Here is a 20,786-nt window from a genome sequence, read left to right on the forward strand (position 1 = left end):
ACACCTCATACCCAGCCGGGAATCGAACTCTGGCCCTTACGATTGACATTCTGTCTCGCTTACGGCTCAGCTGACAGGGGCGACATCTATTATGGTACGACTACACTACTGATGACAAATTTCTGGAAATAATATCCACCGTTAAATATCTAGGAGTGACTAACCATTGTGCCCTTAAGTGTAATGAACACTTAATACAAATAAAAGGAAAAACAGATATAAGATTCATAGGAAGAATCGTAAGGAAAAGTAGCTTGTCCACAAAAGCACTTGTTGAACCTACTGTCGAGTACCGTTCATCGGTCTGGGATTGTTACCAAATAGAAAAGATAAAGGAGATCCAATGAAGAGCGGGGCCTGTCGTCAGGGGATCATTTAGTCACTGCAAGAGCATTAATGAGGTACTCAACCAACTCCAGCGTCAGATATGAGAAGAGAGACATCGCGCATATCGGAGAGGTTTACTACTGAAATTTCGAGAGGGTACTTTCAGGAAAGAATCGTACAACGTATTACTTCACCCCACATACCGAAAATTTTTCTTCTACGCTCAATTATTGCCCCTGGAGATGGCAGTTAGTGGTACCACCTTCTGCCACACGCCCTTCGGTGCCTTGCGGAGTATGATGAAGTAGTTGATTGGAAAATTTGTGGTAAGGTATTATGGGACCAAACTGCTGAGGTAATCGGTCGCTAAATTTACACACTACTTAACCTAACGCAAACTAACTTACTTTAAGGACAACACACACACCCATGCCCGAGGGAGGACTCGAACTGTGACAAGGTGCCTTAGACCGCTCGGCTACCCAGCGCGGCTGGAAGTTGATGAACATGAACCAGAAATTGACTTCGATGTTATAGGTGGCAAAGGTTACCTTTTGCTCTACATGTTCATAGTAAGAATGTGGTGAACATACCCATCCTGCAGGATCACAAGTTACATTCAAGGGTTGCATGTATAAATTCCTGGTTTGACCGTCAATGTTAATCCTATCGAAGTTTGGGACTCTTTGGAACAGTGGGTAAAACATTGCAATCCACATCCCCACTATTTGGTAATACTGCGGTACCTGTTGTCTAGCTTATGGATTCTACTGGTTGTGGGATACCTGCAATGTCTTGTGGACTACGTTCCTTGCCAAACTGAGGACTCCATAGGCCGCAGTATTAACATGTTTTATGGGAAGGACAAGTGCTTTTCCCGATTTATTTATACTTAGCTCTATATTTGTACTTCTTTATTAATTCAGTCCTTAAGTCACTATATGTAATGCGTTGCTGTTGCAGCCGTGCACTGCGGACCGCTGGAGACTGACGACACTCGGCTGACGAGCCGGAAGGAGGGCAGCCGCCTGGGCCAGCTGGCCGTCTTCCAGTGCCCCGCGGGCTTCCGCCTGCAGGGTCCCACCAACCTCACCTGTCAGGCCTCAGGTAGGTCCCGTGTTAAAATCTTAGAGACCGCAGGGATACCTAAACAGGGCAGCCATCTAGGCCAGCTGACCTTCTTCCAGGCCCACGGGCTTCCACGTGCACTGGTATATTGACCTCACCCGTCAGGCATCAGGTGCGTATTACATACCAAAGGGATTCCTATACGAGAGTGGGATTGCGAGGCCGGTGTCAATCCTTTCAAGTATTAATATGTGTCATACTGCAACACTAAAATCAAGTATAAAATCTACCTCTCACCAACGGTTGCCTTGGCGGCGATGAAGTTGCTTAGTTCCCTGTAGAGGATGATGCCGTGATGATGCTACAAGCTTCCATCGGTAGTTAGAATGGTAAATGTATGCGTTTGAGGTAAAGTGTACTGGTTCGGAAACGACCGAATCGAAAGTTGTAAGCGAAAACCTTTCTCTTACCTCAGACAGCTGACCTAGCTCTTTGCTATCCATGTTTGTAGAAGAGTTAGCATGAACCAAAACTAGAAAAAAATTGTCTGGTAAAGGTGGATTTTAAAGTGCATGCCTTAAGAGCTATAAGCACTTTTTCAATAGAGGAGATGCGTTTCACAGTACCAAAGGTGAACAAGTGCTCGTAGTTCGTAAGATACACCCTTTAGGTCCCATGTTTACTGCACATTTTTTCTTATTTTGTGCCATTATACAGCCCCTCAAAATGTGGAAAGTAAAGAGCTTGCAGCAGGAGACATTCAGTGCCAGAGACAACAGAAGGATTATAAATTGCGACTGGGTCGTTTCCGAATCAAGATGCCTTATCGTAGATTCATATATTAACTCATATCAACCATACCTGAAAGTTTGTTACATCATCACGGAATCACCCTGTATTCTGTTCTATTCAGTTCGGTATGGATTTACCAAAGGTCGTACGAGGTGGTTATGGTCGTAAGCAGGCAGATCTGTATCCATGCTGATTTTTTCAGACGTCATAATCTTTGTGCTTAGGACATGCACTTTGATCTTGCATCAAATGGAGATGAGCGCTTTTGATCTGTGATTCTATGTACCCGATCTATTACCTCTTTTATAAACAGATGTGGCCACCGCTCCATGCACTAGGATCTTGCATCAAATGGAGATGAGCGCTCTTGATCTGTGATTCTATGTACCCGATCTATTACCTCTTTTATAAACAGATGTGGCCACCTCTCGTTTCCGCCGCCAAGGGACTATTCACTGCAGAAGAGGCTCTCAGTAGCTATGAGCTAGTAAACTATATAATTCCGTGGCGCATTCATTGTAAATTCCATCAATGATCCCAAATATTTCCACAAGAAACTGGAAAATGGTTCAAATGGATCTAAGCACTATGGGACTTAACATCTGAGGTCATCAGTCCCCTAGACGTAGAACTACTTAACCCTAACTAACATGAGGACTTCACACACGTCCATGCCCGAGGCAGGATACGCACCTGCGACCGTAGCAGCAGCTTGGTTACGGACTGAAGCGCCAAGAACGCTCACGCACCGCGGACGGCCACCAGAAACTACGCAAACGTGCAGCTGTATACAAGATTTCATACTTCACAAGTAATACAAGTCATGATGTGGGGTCATTTTCAGTAATACAAATGGGCAATCGTACCACATGAGTGACGAACACCTCACGGTATGCATTTCATTATCTCTAGAACACTAAAGGGGGAAGGTGGGAAACGTTACATTGCTACTAAACCATCATAAAGTTTATTACTCAACAGTTTATTCGAAGGAAATCGTAATCCATAGGTAATGCATTAGTTAATTACAATTATTAGATCTTCAGTTGTGTGTTACATACCAAATTAAGTACAAAATGTCCTGTTTTATACCCTACAGCAATCGCATATTTTACGAGGTTTCAGCAATCTAAGATTAATCCTAAACGAAACTTTCTTAATTTCAATACATCCAGGACGCAACGTTCACCAGTTTTCTACGGCCCTTTCTATTAAATTGAGCAAAAGTCACGGGAACGTTTCTCTTTTCCTCGTATGTACCAGTATGATACCTATTACTGAACTGCCTGTGTAGAGATACGATACGTGGGATATCTGTTAAAGAGACATGGGAAGTGGACATGGCAGTTCGTCGCAAGTTAGCCGGTTTTGAACATGAGATAATGGTCGGTGCAAGAGGTGTGGTTTAACATTTTGCAAACTATGAAGGAATTACGATTATTGTTAAGGTGGATCTTCAGTATCTCAGAGATAAAGCTTCCACACGCTTTAACCACTACACAGGAAGACCACAAATGCTTGATGAACGGACTTCACATTGTGACCGTGTGCTGTGAGTCAGAAACATCAGGAAGTGGGACATCAGGAATCCATTTCTATCACGATTGATCGGAGACTACCACAAAGCACACGCTTCATCATCTGACGACCGACATTACGCCCAGTGCCTTCCCATCACGTCTGCTCACACAGTGTATATGCGTGGCCAACACGAACGTTGAAAACAAGTACGACACTCAGTATGGGCTATTAGTCCGCATTTCTAATAATTGGCTTTTTCTATCTTGCTGTGACTGTACTACGAGTTCTGAAACATATCCGTGAGGTGTATATCCTCTGGTTTCTTGCCATGATTGAATAAGATGACGATTTTTGCTTTCTATCGGAAGTGACGACTGACATAGGGGTTTTCTACAAGTTTTCCGAGCAGTAGTATTATGCGTGATTGCTTGATAGACTACAGGAAGGGGACAAGTACATCAGTTGAGGAGGTATTATGCAGAATAAGGGAATCATCGACACTGTCAGAATCCCGAGAAAAATAATCAAATACTTGGTGCAGAGAATTCACAATAACCAGTATCCACCATCATTTATTTAACTGTGTAAATTATAGTTACAACAGGGAGATGAGTATCCTCAACGTTTTACATGCTGAACCTCGAGGTATACATCACAAACACATATTTTCTGGTCTGTTACGTTTACGTCTGACTGTATGTTAGATAATCGAATCGACTGATTGTAGCGAGAACCGAATGTCGAAAATAATTGCAGATACTTTTAGGTTCTACATTGCAGCACCAAGGAAACTGGAATAGGCATGCGTATTCACATACAGACATATGTAAACAGGTAGAATACGGCGCTGCGGTAGGCGACGCCTATATAAGACAAGTGCCTGGCGCAGTTGTTACGTCGGTTGCCGGTGCACACATTTACGTGTTTTTGAACATGGGTTTATAGCCTGCACACGAGCGATGGGACCCAGTATCTCCAAAGTAGCGATGAAGTGGAGATTTCCCATTACGACCATTTCACGAGTGCACCGTGAATATGAGAAATCAGGTAAAACATCATATCTCCGGCATCGCTGCGGCCGGAAAAAGATCCTGCAAGAACGAGAGCACCGACGACTGAAGAGAATCGATCAGTGTGATAGAAGTGCAACCCTTCCACAAATTACTTTAGATTTCAATGCTGGGCCATCAACAAGTGTCAGCATGTGAACCATTCAACGGAACATCATCATTATGGACTTTCGGAGCTGAATGCCTACTTGCGAACCCTTGTTGACTGCGCGACACAGAGATTTACGCCTCGCCTGAGCCAGTCAACTCTGACATTGGACTGTTGATAACTGGAAACATCTTGCCTGGTCGGAGGGGTTCCTTTCATACTATATCGAGCGGATGAACGTGTACGGGTATGGAGACAACCTCATGAATCCATGGAACCTGCATGTCAGCACTGGACTGTTTAAGCTGGTGGAGTCTTTGTAATGGCGTGGGCGTGTGCAGTTGGTGTGATGTGGGACTCCTGATACGTCTAGATACAATCCGGACAGCTCAAACATATGTAAGCATCCATTCATGTCTATAGTGCATTCTGACGGACCTGGACAATTCCAGCAGGACAGTGCGACACCCCACACGTCCAGAATTGCTACAGAGTGGCTCCAGGAACACTCGTCTGAGTTTATACACTTCCTCTGGCCACCAAACTCACCAGACATGAACATTGCTGAGCATATCTGGGATGCCTTGCACCGTGCTGTTCAGAAGAGATCTCCATCCCCTTGTACCCGTATGTTTTATGGACAGCACTGCAGGATTAAGGGTGTCAGTACCCTCCAGCACTTCTTTAGACATTAGCGGAGTCCATGCCACGTCATGTTACGGAGGTCCTACACGATATTAGGCAGGTATACCAGTTTCCTTGGCTCTTCTGTAGTATGAAAGATGTATCGCAATTAATATACTGACACTGTCTAAAGTACACGGTATCAGAAGCAAAAACGTTCCAATAAATAAGAGTCCAACTGTGAATGCGTAATAATGAAACGCCACTTACTCCAATGTGGTGCATTGTCCAGGTTAGTACGTATTTGAAATGTCACTTATTCTAAATAGTCCCCATGCAATTCGGATCCAGTCGCATCCATAACGCAAACTGGGATTGTAGTGTTCCATGATGTGGCACAGATACATCCTCCATCCTCAGTTGACGTAAGACATCTAAGGCCCTATTTTAGTCCATGATGGATATCTGAAGCACTTACCCACCAAGGCCACTTGATTCCATTTCTCTACATTTTCTGTCTGGGGTCACTCAAAAGTGGTATATACAGCTATCTCATTGATGTGTTTGAAGAAATGGAGCCGAGCGGTTCTAGGTGCTTCCATCTGGAACTGTGCGACCGCTACGGTCGCAGGTTGGAATCCTGCCTCGGGCATGGATGTGTGCCATGTCCTTAGATTAGTTAGGTTTAAGTAGTTTTAAGTTCTAGGGGACTGACGACCTCAGATGTTACGTCTCATAGTGCTCAGAGCCATTTGAACCATTTAAAGAAATGGAGCAGCGAACTGTACCGAATTGTCTAGATTTACTACATTATCCGGGTCGTTAAAAAGAATTTGTATTGTCACTGCAGAGAAGAGTGCAGTGTTGCATCTAAGCGTGAGGTCGATACGCGAAGTATCTCATTTAACAAGTACAGTTAAGTTATAACACGTAATTTACTTAAGTAATTTCTTATTTCTTATTGGGATATGTGGGGCGGCGGATGGATAATAGTAATAAATACAAGAATGTTCACGGTTTTTTACGAGAGTCTCAAAACTGCTTTTGTTTCAGCCTGAAAGAGATGGGGAACATACAGACCATAATTTCCAGTCTGCAGGTCTACATTCTTCTTGTACTCACTGAACGAAAGTGTTTAGTTCTCTCCGTTCCCTCACTCATGTCAGAAACTAAGATTATAAATAAAAATTTTAGTTCTTACTGATTAACATACTCACACTCACAACATGGTACTATTTCTGATAAAAATAATAATAATATACATTCAGAAACAGAAAGATTCACATTAAGCAGAAAGGAAGTAGGAAGGGGATTTATCGACATAAAAAATCTACATTATGGACAGGTAGACAATTTAAGAAAATTCTCTATAGAACGAGCAGAAACTAGCAAAATACACAAAGCAATCACTCATATAAATACATTGGCTACAACGTTGCAATTTCATATCCACTTCTACATGCCTTTAGATCACATAACATCAACATATACGAAGAAAGTAAATTGGAAAAAGAAAACACTACATGGCAAGCACCCGTATCATCTAACACAGCCACACATCGATCAAGAGGCATCCAACACATCGGTAAGAAAAGGCAATACATACAGTGAGACGGAAGGATTCATAATTGCAATACAGGATCAAACAATAAACACCAGATATTATAGCAAGTATATTATTAAAGATCCCAATACCACAACAGATAAATGCAGACTTTGCAAACAACAAAAAGAAACAGTAAATCACATCACAAGCGGATGCACAATACCAACAAATACAGAATACCCCAGAAGACATGGCAATGTAGCAAAAATAATACACCAACAACTTGCCATACAACATAAACTAATAAAACATCACCTTCCCACATGCAACAATGCACCACAAAATGTGCTAGAGAATGATGAATACAAATTATACTCTAACAGAACCATTATAACAGATAAAACAACACCACATAACAAACATGACATCATACTCACCAATACAAAGAAGAAATTAACACAACCAATCGAAATGCCCATAACCAGTACAACAAATATACAGAAGAAAACAGGAGAAAAAAATTGAAAAATACATCCAACTGGCTGAGGAAGTCAAGGACATGTAGCATCAGGATAAAGTTGACATTATACCAATTATACTGTTAACTACAGGTGTCATACCACACAATATCCACCCGTACATCAATGCAATACAGCTACATCCAAACGTATATATACAACTACAGAAATCTGTAATTATTGAAACATGTTCAATTACCCGAAAGTTCCTAAATGCAATATAACATATACCGTACAGTTAAAAGGAAGTCACGCTTGATCAAGTTCCGCGTCACTTTCCACTTTTAACCAGGCATAACTTCTGAGAAAGGAAAGAAATAACAATAATAACAATGTCTGTACAAAAAACCAGTACTATGAGCAGTTCAGAGGCGACCTCTACAATGAGTTCGAATTAAGTGGTCTTTCGCCCTGACTTACAATCATCGAAGTTAATTGGTCGCCATAAAATTTGAAAATAATCTCACCACTTGCCAAGCGTTTTTGTTAACATTACGGAGGGCACACAAACAGTTACTTCCGTGAAATCTAAGCGATTCAGGGCCGTGGACCGTACACGCGATTTCACTTCTTATTTGAACCGAAAACATGCGTTTAGTAGAAGCCTGGCTGTGACGTCATTTGAGGCAGCGCGTAAGCCGGCGTTTGGCTGACGCAGACCGATTGATAGCTGGATGCGAAGTGTGCCTCACCGCCTCTCAGGACGGATTTATACATTGTGAGTCAGGAGGAGAGGTACATGAGACGCGATAGTAATAGTGATTCTGAACAAAAAACTTCAGTGACACATGCCTTATTGCGAACGGTTTCCGATATAGAACACGATTAATATCACTTTTGTTCGTTTTTTTTAATAACTCGAAAACCGCACATTTCAACGAAAAAGTATCTCAGTACACAATTAAACTATATTAAATTTGCTGTAGCTTAGGTACCTTTTGGAGGCCAGTTTGAGGTAGTTTTACAGCTTGATAGAGCACAAGCGTCCTGTATCAAAATGTTCGCCTCAACTCTCCTTTATGTAACTGTGCTACGTTGTAAACAATGAAAATAAATAGAAATGTACATAAAAAGTTTTCTATTTCAGAAATCATTCAGAATTGGGCATTGTTCAGAATCAGCAATGCTCTCACCCATCAAAAAACGTACCTTTCCTCCTGACTCATCCTGTATACGAGCGGAGCGGAATATCTACCGTCATCTGCTCTAAGCCAGCGTAGCTGCAACTGAACGTCCACTTTCTCGGACACTTTTTATTTTATAACACTGCTGCGCATCAATTTACTACGTTCGTAATTTTTTGTATAAATTTACTACGTTCGTAATTTTTATACGAATGGGGTTAAGTTGGCTTTAATTACAGATAAGTTACAGCTCAATTGCATTTAAACTTTTCCCTATAGAATTTTTAGAAAAGAAACGACATGACCTCTGAACTAAATCTTTAAGAGTCCTTGTATTGATTCTTATTTACATTATGTTTTTGAAGCTTGTTGTAGCTCACCATTTAATAGATGTAATCAAATGCTGTAATCAGAAGTTTCTATCACTAATGTAAATGATACTTAATCTATTACAAATAAGGACCTTTGTTTCAAATTTTGTTTTTAATTAATTACTTGAAAATTAGTAGATGTAGATTAATGGGATCACATAGTTAAGGTTTTCATATCAACCTGACTCTTCATACCAATTTTCGTCTTTATGTGTCTAGTATTTAAGGCCTTCAATTTTTCGTAAACACACCGATTTTTACCATTTTATTTCTCCGATCAAGTTGAGACCTGTAACAGTTGATTTTCTCTTATAGTTGCCCATTCTGAACAATTTTTGGCATTATAGCTTTATTTCTTAGTACCTATTGTTTTTTCCTTAAAACTATGTATTTAGGGAAACATATTCATCTGATCACTCTGAGTTTCAACAATTTAAACATTAATATATTGAAAAATATATTGAAAAAGTTAGGAAAAGCTGCTGCTTAATTAATAACTTCATTCATAGATTATGGCACAGTACCTTGTATGATACGTACAGGCGCGTTATGACGAAGTGACGTTAGTAGCAGAAAACTGGGAGAGTCCCGGCTCACTCGCTGGCCTTTGTATCTCTCAAATCATGCAGTGCTTGTTTCGCCAACGGTAGACCATCGGTGCAATTTGAGTTGTATTTGGGTAGGGACTTAGTCAAAAGTTTACATTTCAAATACCTTCCTACTAACAGGTGAAATATCTCATCGTGATCAGTCGCAGCTACTGGAACACCTGAGTTAACAGTTACGAATGGACAGCAAATTGTAGCGTATAACATTCTCTACATATCGCATTGCCTAGCAAATGGCTCGTTGGTGGACTCATATTTTTGCTTTTGCTGTTGTATCTTATCACCTGTGTCAGTTTTTGCTTTTTTATTATGATACACCATGTCATTATGCTATAATGGCAGTTAGAGTGCTAGTTACCTCTTAAAGACTACTAAGGTCGTCGGTCCCTAGTCTTACATACTACTTAAACTATCTTAGACTAGCTTATGCTATCAACAACACACACACCCAAGCTCGAGGAAGGACTCGGACCTCCGACATGGGGAGCCGTACGAACCGTGACAAGACGCCCTAGACCACACGGCTACCCTGGACGACGTGGATACTTGCAATACACTATCTGAGAAAATATGTGAAATACCCAAAAGGGGAAAAATGAAAATGAAAATGAAAATTCACGGGTTGAGAGGGTATGTGATGTTGTTTAGGTGATTACAACATGGAGCCAAATTTATAAGTATCTTGGCAGTATGAGCTTACTTATCAGTATGGCGTTACATTGTCGGTGGTATGAATGCAATGTTTCGGATGGGAAGGATGTCGTAAACCAGTTGTTTCCTCTTATACGTCAAACTGGTCCACACCTGTTGTAATTGAATCTTTATATCCTAACTACTGGCACTGTGGCGGAGTTGACGTCAGACGCCTGAAGCAACATGGCTGTCCATACCAATGCTCACCTCCGTATTCGCTGAGAATGGTAATCAGTTGTAGAGCATAACCACGATGTATCGCTAGACACTGTTCAACGCCATTCGTCAGCAGTCCATACTTCCCGGTCGCTTCACCATTCCAAAAACAGCCATTTTTGTTGTGGTCAGCGGCAGCTTACACATGGGACAGCATTTTCATTGTCCAACTGTTGCTCGTCTCCGATCAGTGTTGCAGACAGCACACTACTAATTCTCAGATGCCAGGCGCAGATGTGCAGGTGTTACAATATGCCTGGCGCACTGTGCGGGGATACTCCATTTATGTGCTGAGTTGTGGTCCACCTGAACCCTGAAGACGAGAATGTTTCTGTACAGCCCAACATCGGGCCACCGTCATGTGACGAATGTCCCACAAATTTAGATGTAGAACGATTCGTTCAGCCGGCCAAATGGAGACCCAAAATAGGGATTATTTCAAGCTCATCCAAGTACTGCCAACGCTAGCATGATAACGCTCGCTTGAGTACGCGTCGCCTCCGTATCCTTCACAGTTATCACTGCAACTGTAATCATTTAAACACTCGCCGACGATGTGTAGGTTTAAGGAGTTACGTAGACAGCCGAGCATGTAATCAGGGAGGATCACTTTTTGTTCGACTGCGAGTAACAACTATATGATACAGTCAGTGGACGTAGAGAGAGAACGGCACCCCTCTATCATAGTTGAAGACACGATGCATCGGGCGACGACTGAGTCGCAGCTGCGACTGAGACATGGCGCTGTTGGTTGGGTGGTGCAGGTCGGTGGTCGGGCCCGGTGCCGCGGTGCGCGCCCATCCTGTGCCCCAGCCTGGAGACGGACGACCCGCACCTGTCGCTGGTCGAGCACAACACCAGCTACGGCGGCCGCGCCGTCTTCCGCTGCTCCTGGGGCCACCAGCTCAAGGGGCAGCCCGGCATCGAGTGCGAGGCCGACGGCCACTGGTCGGGGCCCATACCGTCCTGCGAACGTGAGTACCACACACACGACATCCTCCAGTATGATGGACAGCAAAGGCGCCATCGTGCCGTAGTTCTAAGCTTTTGTATCTGCTTGTTTCTGTTGGTATCTTCTTTTCCTGAATCGATCTTCACTTTGCAAACCGTCGGTATGCGGTTTTGCAACTTCCTAGAAACAGACGTGAAGATGAGATTCTTGAAATTTTCTAGGCGTGAAGAGTACTGCATAAAGTTTCCAGATTTGCAGTAATATTTCGTCGACCTCCTGCCACGATATTTCGGCTGACATCCATTCAGCCATCTTCAGGTGAGCGTTTTGCACTAGTGAACGCTGGTTCACATCGCTAACTTTATATCAAAAATTGGTGGTGAAAAGGCACCCGCTACATGAGCAACCTCCGTCGACTTTCGCGCCCTCGTGGAATAGTGCTTCATTTATGGCGCTTAGGCTCAAGTGTAACTGTGATATTACACTTGCGCTCTCTCTCGGAATGTTCACTCGCAGGGGTGAAATTCAGATGACAAAATTAACTGTCGCTAGGTGTGTCATTAGTCATAAAATGTATTCTTTCTGAAGAAATTAAAGAAATACTGTGTCTCGCGCCATACCCGGTTGCAAGCCGCTATCGCGATTTATAAGATCTTGCGTCAAACTTATTTCTACCGATTCCTTAATATTTGAATCCCAGAGAGCTCTCGTTGATGCCAAGATCTCCGAGTCTGAACAGTCTATGGAATGTCCTGTAAATATGGTATCACCATTACGCATGCGGCTGCGTACATACATGGACGAATATTCGAAGAGGTCGCTCATATAGCGGCTGCCTTTAGTCATGCGTCGTCGCGCCATGTTTTGGCATCAAATTAGCGATGTGAACTAGCAATCTCCAGTCCAAAACATTCTCATGAAGAGAACAGAATAGCCGCAAAGATGTCAGATCTGCGCCGCTGGGTCCAGATTGAATAGCTTTGTCGATACATTTTGAGAAGACACACCACAGGCAGTTTAGATCTTTGAGAGGTTTCTTCCGAGTATATGTCTAAAATATGATAAGAAGCAGATAGAACAGGATGAGTGTTAAATTCCTGGAACTGGAGCATGGTAATGAATTCAGTTAGGAGGAACGTACCATAGAACTGCTGTAGTGCACTAGCAAATCTTCATTTGCAGCGCGCGATTATTTAAAAATAAAAAGAGTTTAGCATATTTCGCTTTCTTTCATTCCATAATCTCACACGGGATAATTTTTTCGTATAACTAATCAAGTCATTCGACTGATACCTGTTCAAGGAACTGGGAAGACTCGCAATTCCGTGTACTTATAAACTGAATTTCCGATACCTGGTTTCAACATCAACAACTCAGTTCCTAGAATCGATACGCTTGCCTTTACTGCAAGACGGTGTCCGTTATTTAGGATCACATATATTAAAGAACTTAACGGCAGTTTCAGATTATATTTAGGGAATTTTTGGTGGATGATTCCTACTCCATTGACGAATTTCTGAGCAAAACGGACTGATGCATGTGTTACTAATAATGTCAAATAACGTATTCCCTAAAAGCCTGGACATCTTCAGTAATGTGATAAATGTATACAACCTGCTGCTAATGTTTCAGTCCTTTGACTTGTTTCACTTCAATTACGACCATATGACTTAGGATCTGGGTGAAGCGAAAATTAAAATATACCTTTCTTGTAAATATTTTGTATATCTTTTTGTTTTGTAACATGTTCTAAGTCCTTGGAGATGTCCTTACTATGATCAGTGAAACGAAAAGCGTGTTTAATCTAATCTGGTATTAGATATGTTAACCTTCCCCGAAAGGCAAGGTTCTGGGTTGGTATCCTTGATCAACGTACAGTTTTATTCTGCGACGAATTTTACTTTATTCATGAGTACCAGTGTCATAACTGTATTTAAGTACCGGGTGACCAAAAAGTCAGTATAAATTTGGAAACTTAATAAACCACGGAATAATGTAGCTAGAGAGGTAAAAATTGACACACATGCTTGGAATGATATGGGGTTTTATTAGAACCCACCCACCTCCCCCCCCCCCCAAAAAAAAATAAAGTATTGCTAGACGCGTGAAAGATCTCTTGCGGGCGTCGATTGGTGATGATCGTGTGCTCAGCCACCACTTTCGTCATGCTTGGCCTCCCTGGTCCCCAGACCTCAGTCGGTGCGATTATTTGCTTTGGGATTACCTGAAGTCATAAGTGTATCGTGATCGACCGACATCTCTAGGGATGCTGAAAGACAAAATCCGACGCCAATGCCTCGCCATAACTCCGGACATGCTTTACAGTGCTGTTCACAACATTATTCCTCGACTACAGCTATTGTTGAGGAATGATGGTGGAATATTGAGCATTCCCTGTAAAGAACATCATCTTTGCTTTGTCTTACTTTGTTATGCTAATTATTGCTATTCTGATCAGATGAAGCGCCTATCTGTCGGACATTTTTTGAACGTTTGTATATTTTTGGTTCTAATAAAACCCCATGTCATTCTAAGCATGTGTGTCAATTTGTACCTCTCTATCTACAACATTCGGTGATTTATTCAGTTTTCAAATTTACACTGACTTTTTGATCACCCGGTATATGAGCAGCTCCAGTCAGAATTTTCTGTGAAAAGAAACTTTTTGACGACGGATTATGCCATTTTCAAGCGATATCTAGTACATGTGTAGTCCGTCAAGTGTCACACTTGTGGCCACAGTAATGGGTGTGTCCAAAAACGTCATCTCGCGATTATAAAAAAGCGATTATAAAAGGAAAGTGAAGGAGGAAATGCTATGTGAAAGGATTCCGGTGGTTCTGGATGAACCACCATACCACGAGAGTATAGATAAGTAGCCCTCGTAGCGAAGAGGAAGAGACAGCTCACTCCCAGGCATATCTACATATCGCTGCATATCTTGCAATAGTTACCGGTGCACTTGTCTCTGCCACAACCATTTCGCGGCGATTATATTGGGCTGGTCTGTACGCCCAGAAGCATCCCACTTCAACCGGGTCTTCATTGAAAAAGGGTTCGTTGGTGTGAGGAGTATATTGGTTGCGGTCAGCAACAGTGCTCAAGAGTGATGTTGTCCGACTAATCCTGATTCACTGTGGCAGAGACTCTCGCCTTCAGAAGGTGGAGAGAGAAGGGAACACATTACAAAGAAGAGACTGTGCCAAAGTCACTGGCCGAGGTAGCTAACACATGCTTGTGCCGTGGCGTTCGAACCTGGCTCGAATTCCGGTGATTAAAGAAGAAGAGTGCTATTATTCGTCCGACAAGGGGAGGAGAGACGGTGGTGTAAAGTTCCTGATCACCTGATTTTGCTCCAATTCTCTGGTTTCAATACCAAACTTCTCCGCAGTGTCTCATGAAGCGAGGGCATGTGACGCTGTTGATGGTGATCAGTCCTTAGAATGGGGACGGTGACCGCCTTGGCGCTAGTTACGAAGAGTGGGGAAGCTATGTGCCGACTCAGAGCCCTCTCCCTTCTCCCATCATCATCATCAAACACAAATATTACAGTACACTACACACACACACACACACACACACACACACACACACACACACACACACAATGTACAGTAGTACTTCAGATATTGTATTGGATCATATCGCAAATAAATAGCCTATAAAGGCACCACAGGATGCCATGAACGTCATCGCGATGCCCTAGGTGGTATGATGTGGGCAGGCATTACACACAATGGTCGAACATCTCTTTGGCGCGAGGTACAGTCACAGCACAGTGACACTGCAGGAAATTGGTCTGGATTGCGTCCGTCTGCTTAAGGGTGCGGTGGATGCCGAAGTTCTGTTTACGGACGACAATTCCCACACACACACACACACACACACACAGGACAGCTGAAGTTTTGAACACATTGGGAAGCTAAGATATTGATGTACTCCCCGCACCTAAACCCTATAGAGCAGCCGTGGGACGCTCCTGGCAGACGTATTTTTCAGTGAACACACCCTCCTCAAACCGTGCAAGAACCGAAAAACGCTGTGACAGAAAAGTGGAACCATGCAAACCCGCCCTCCCTCCCCCATCGCAACAAGGACTCCACAACGCTTTGGTTGCCAGAAAGAAGAGCAGGTGCAAACTGTGCAGTAATACCAGAGCAGGACATTTCCGTACTGAGAGTCTCATATCAAGCTTTATGTTAGGATTCTGAGCTGTGTCAAGCATGAACGTTATTTATATCTATTATCCTGCTTACCCACGTGGTGAAATCTGTAGCACTTTTAGCTTAGCACTCCACCTCTATTACGTATGCACTGTGTTTCATCTTGTCCATTACTGCCTATCATTATTTCTGTTCAACAATATCTCTGTTCGTTAGCAGTTATCAAGAAGTGGAACTGAAGTTCTGCTCAGCATCTGCTATACATCGATGAGGAAATCATTGTTGGACTATGAAGTAGTTCGCACCCGATAGCTAAAGTTCTTAGGTCTTCGTTGCGTGACATTCTTGCAAAATCATCTGGTAGGATGTTTGTCTTGTTGAGGCCTCTTTCGTGAGCAGACGAAAAAAAAAAAGAAAAAGATTCAAATGGCACTGAGCACTATGGAACTTAACATCTGAGGTCATCAGTCCCCTAGAACTTAGAACTAGTAAAAAAACCTAACTAACCTAAGGACATCACACACATTCATGCCCGAGGCAGGATTCGAACCTGCGACCGTAGCGGTTGTTCGGCTCCAGACTCTAGCACCTAGAACCGCACGGCCACTGCGGCTGGCAAAAGACGCAATCTTAAGGCACGAACGAATAAGTTACGTTATTTAGCACATGGCACAACATGGAAGGTGTGCTGAAAGACTCTCATTTACTGGGCAACAGCAAAGGTAATACAACTTCTGTGCTTCTGTGAGATGAAAAGGTTTTAGGTACAGTTTTAGAAAGCAAACACTGGTTATTACGAACAGAAGTGACAGAAAGTTCTTTTGAGGCGTAATGAGCTCTTCGCATCGTTAATAAAAGTTTCAGACACGAAAGAAAACATTGTTTCACTAACTGAGAAAACTGTGTAGCGACCCACGGATTCTGTAAGAATGAATCACAGTCAATACCGAAAACATTTTAAAAATATTGACAACACCTGTGGAAGCCTACGTTCCTAGTATGTACACGTCTGTCTCCTCAGTTGAATCACTTTTCCTTTTATGACATATTTTCCGCCGATTAAATATAAGCCATTTTCCAACAACAGCTCTTGAAATGAGCAGTGACTCATACCCTGCATAGTCTTGGGGCCATTTGTCCGCCAACACTGAAACAGGTGGATTTTACGCAGGACATTAAGAACGATCTCGATCACGTTCATATTACCGGAGGGGTCTTTAATTTCATCAGGGCTTATAGCTACCACAAGGGACAAGCCGTTTCCCTGCTGTAAATTAGTGATATCACAACCCCAGGGCAATATGAAGTGTATTGATCGTCTATGAGTGGTAACTATTGAATATCATACTGCGTCGTCTAAGAAGTTGCTGAGTCCTCATTATCGTTACCCATTAAGATTTCATTAAAGTAGCCCTATAGACTTGAGCTGACTGTGATACTTGAAGTTACGCTTTCGAAATGAAGCCTTCTTTTCATTAAAAATGAACTTATTACATTCTAAATCGCATTCACAAATACAAAAATTAAAGCCTCACACACAGCTATCATACCCATCGTCTTTATCACAATAACACAGTGTCAGACAACTGGTGCGCGCAGAGGCATAAAAGCTGATCTTTCAGAAAGTCGTAACTGCATCTTATCAGAATTATGGACCATATTTTCGTGCAGGATCCATTCTTCAGTCTGATTTGTTGCATGCGTGCTTTTCTCTCCTTAAAATATGAGATCAAGTTGGTAAAGTTTCCTTGTTAGTACCATCTGTCGTGTTGGTTGTATATACCAAATTGACGTTTCTCATTTTATGAGCATAGTTTGAGACAGTGGTGTCGTCTCGGCATCCTAATCCATTTCTGTTCTGAAAGTATTTCTGCTTTACGACAAAGTAACATTGACGATTATTCTGTAGTGTCACAGGTTACATAGTATGGACGAAAACATATTTTTACATAACTCTAAAGAGTTTAAACGAAAGCCAGGATGTAGACGATATTTACGTTGGAGTGATTCACCCCTGAGACGTAACATGGGTACCGGTGAGAGAAGATAAGGCCATCTTAAGATGTTAAATTATTCAATCTGATCTCCGATGCCATCTCCGCAGCGGAAACGAAACAGGGCCCACAAACGTGGAAAAGCGTTGGTAATTATTTGGGCGAGTGTTTCATTAAATCTCTCGGCCACCGGAATTTCTTTCTTCTCCTCCTCCGCTCAGGATAAACAGACGTATAATAAATGCGAGCTGCGAGCTGCGGAATGCTGTGGTGGCTCAAGTTTCCGGCGTCTGCGGTTGTGGCTGGAATGTCGAGGGGGGGGGGAGTAGGACTGCACGAGGCGCAGCCGACAGCCCCTCTCCCTGGGACATCCCCCTCTGGTCATTGCCAAAAGCCTTCCGGGTGCTCCTGTAACACAAAGCACAGAGAAATCTGAATTACTTACACCATTCCCGTTCATCGACATTGGATTCCACATCTCCTAGTATCCACATTAGCATACTTCACTAATGGAAATTTTCCAGACTAGCTGAGTACTTTGTGTCACCTGGGTATCTATTTATTCCAATCATTTATTGATCCATGCCCTCCAATTTCTCTGCCCATCTCAGCGTTCAATCTCTCTAGTCCTTCTCCCCACTCTCCCTGTTCATCTCCTCCACCTTCCTTTGCGTGTCCGTCTCCTTCTCTCCCCTCTCTCTGTCCATGTCCTCCACTTTCCTTCCTGTGCCCATGTCTTTACTTCCTCTCTTTTTGTCCATTTTCTTCCGCACCCGTACTCTGTTGATTCCTACCTCCGCCTCTCTGCGCATCTCTTTTGCCCCTTTTCTCTGCTTATCACTTCCTCTTTCTTTTCTCTCCACCTCCTCCTCTTTCCTCACTCTCTCCATTTCCTCCTACCCTCTGTCTATCTCTTCCTCACCCCGCGGGATTAGCCGAGCGGTCAGGGGCACTGCAGTCATGGACTGTGCGGCTGGCCCGGCGGAGGTTCGAGTCCTCCCTCGGACATGGGTGTGTGTGTGTTTGTCCTTAGGATAATTTAGGTTCAGTAGTGTTAAGCTTAGGTACTAATGACCTTAGTAGTTAAGTCGCAAAAGATTTCACATACATTCAAATTACCTCTTCCTCCCCCAACACCTGCCTGTGTTCATCTCCTCCTATCCCTTTGCTGTGGATCCTTCTCTCCACTCTCCACGTTATCATTCTCATCCCAATAAGGCCATAGCGGTTCTCACCTCCCTAGTTTTTGTTTCCAGATAGTAACTACCATGTCAACCAAATCTGTCTGAAATCTTTCCTAGTGTTTAAAATGAGCTTTTTTAAGAATGAGCATTTTTGGTCGCCCACGAACATGTCAAATATATTTTACATACAGTTAACATATTTACACCTATCTGTACTCATATTTCACTTGTACCTCTAGCGAATTCCGCCCTGTACTTTCATTTTCACGACGCTTAACGTTTATGATATATCTGCTGAACTATGTGCTTGCTACGCAATTTAACACAGAGGTCTATGCTGTAGAATACGTGGCTACTGTCTGCCAAATGCGACGTGAATACAGATACTAGTCAAGACGTAATAGATGAAAACGTCGTACATTATACGGCCGTTTTCACGCATCTCAGTAGTTTACGTCATATCTCTTGCACTATCTGTCGTACAAAGATGTATTTTTGTAGGTACATTCAGCGGCATTGCGCATACTATCTGCGAAATGTGTTGCCAGTTCAGTTAATAATAAAGAAGTGATGAACTAAAACTAAATCCATGATACACCATTTTCTCACGCATCTCACTGTTTATGACATGACAGCTGTTGAATTGTGTGTCGTAGAACGATGTAATTTTGCTGGTGCATTTAATGGTGTATGTGAATACTATGTACATTTGATGTCTGTTCTTTCAGACATGCCCAAAAGGACAGGCACCACATACACATAATTAAGACGAAGAAAGCCAATGATCTCTTCAGCGCAGGTGCACAACAGGCTTCAACAATTACCCATAAGAATAATGTCATGAGAAATGAGATTAATGGACCAGAAGCCCTGTATTTATAGTATTTATAGTGTGTAGGTAAGTTGAGAAGGAAAAGTGCTAGGGTAGTCCAAGCAGTCGCAATGGCCGCTGTGTACAAATGGCTTAGTAGTCAGTCTGCCTTTGGCAGTGTAGCGACGAGGTTGCCTTGTTTGCATCTGTCCGTGGTGTATGCGATCACGTGCAGCCTGCTTACACCCTTCCTGCCAGTTGGTGCTACGACCATTGATAGACCCACCATGTCACCTAACATCCTACTTTCAGCCACATCTCCAGCCAACGAGCTCACCTCTGCAGCCGACCCCCTGCCAGAGTCACTTCCTATTACAAACAATACTTCCCATCAACCGTTGCCGTCCATGGACCAATGGTGCTGAAAAAATTGAGATGTTGCTGTCTAATGATGAGAAGCATGAAGCCGCCTCCCCTTCCATGCTACACAGGGACAACGAGTCGCCTTTGCAACTCAGTAACTAAAGTCAAACTTTCACAGAGGAGATGGAATTCAGGTATCTAGATTTATGACTGTCAATGCCAACAACATATGCACCTGTCCTATGACACAGTTATTACGGGACATGTGAAACGCAGCTGACGTCGATATAACCTTCCTCCGAGCGGTCAGCGCAGCAGTCTTCCCCGAAATATATGGTTGTAGTGCATGTGTACCTCACTCTCCACCCACTGGCAGTTGCATCACAATACTCCTCAATGACGTACTACATGCTAATTATGTGTTCTAACCCCCCCCCCCCTCCCCCCCTCCCCCCTCCCCAACGCTAGAGGGATGGCGCTCACAGTGTTAGTGGTACGACTTGTCAATATCTACACTCTGACTGGTTCAACACGCTTCCAGTACCGTGTGCGACTTTTGAAGGAAGAAATTGCTTCTCTTTTCTAGGGCAGACACGACAAGATCGTTCTTGGTGGCGACTTCAACAGCCTCTTAGCGCCAAATGATCAGATCCCGGGACATTCTCCTTGTGCCAATCTAGAGGCTCTTGTTGGGGACAGACTAGTGGATATTTGGGCCATCTAAAAGGATATCGTCCCGGGTTCATCATTACA

The 20,786-nt window shown here is 43.0% G+C and overlaps 1 protein-coding gene across 1 annotated transcript in view; it reads left to right on the forward strand.

Annotated features, from left to right (window-relative positions):
- LOC126267439 (locomotion-related protein Hikaru genki-like) overlaps positions 1-20,786 on the forward strand; it is a 422,288-nt gene that overhangs the window by 315,305 nt on the left and 86,197 nt on the right. The window contains exons 7-8 of the mRNA XM_049972705.1: positions 1,291-1,434; positions 11,331-11,540. Coding sequence (XP_049828662.1) covers positions 1,291-1,434; positions 11,331-11,540 — 354 coding nt within the window. The remainder of the gene's footprint in view (positions 1-1,290; positions 1,435-11,330; positions 11,541-20,786) is intronic.

This window comes from Schistocerca gregaria, chromosome 4 (genome assembly GCF_023897955.1).
Source record: "Schistocerca gregaria isolate iqSchGreg1 chromosome 4, iqSchGreg1.2, whole genome shotgun sequence".
Taxonomy (NCBI): Eukaryota; Metazoa; Arthropoda; class Insecta; order Orthoptera; family Acrididae; genus Schistocerca; species Schistocerca gregaria.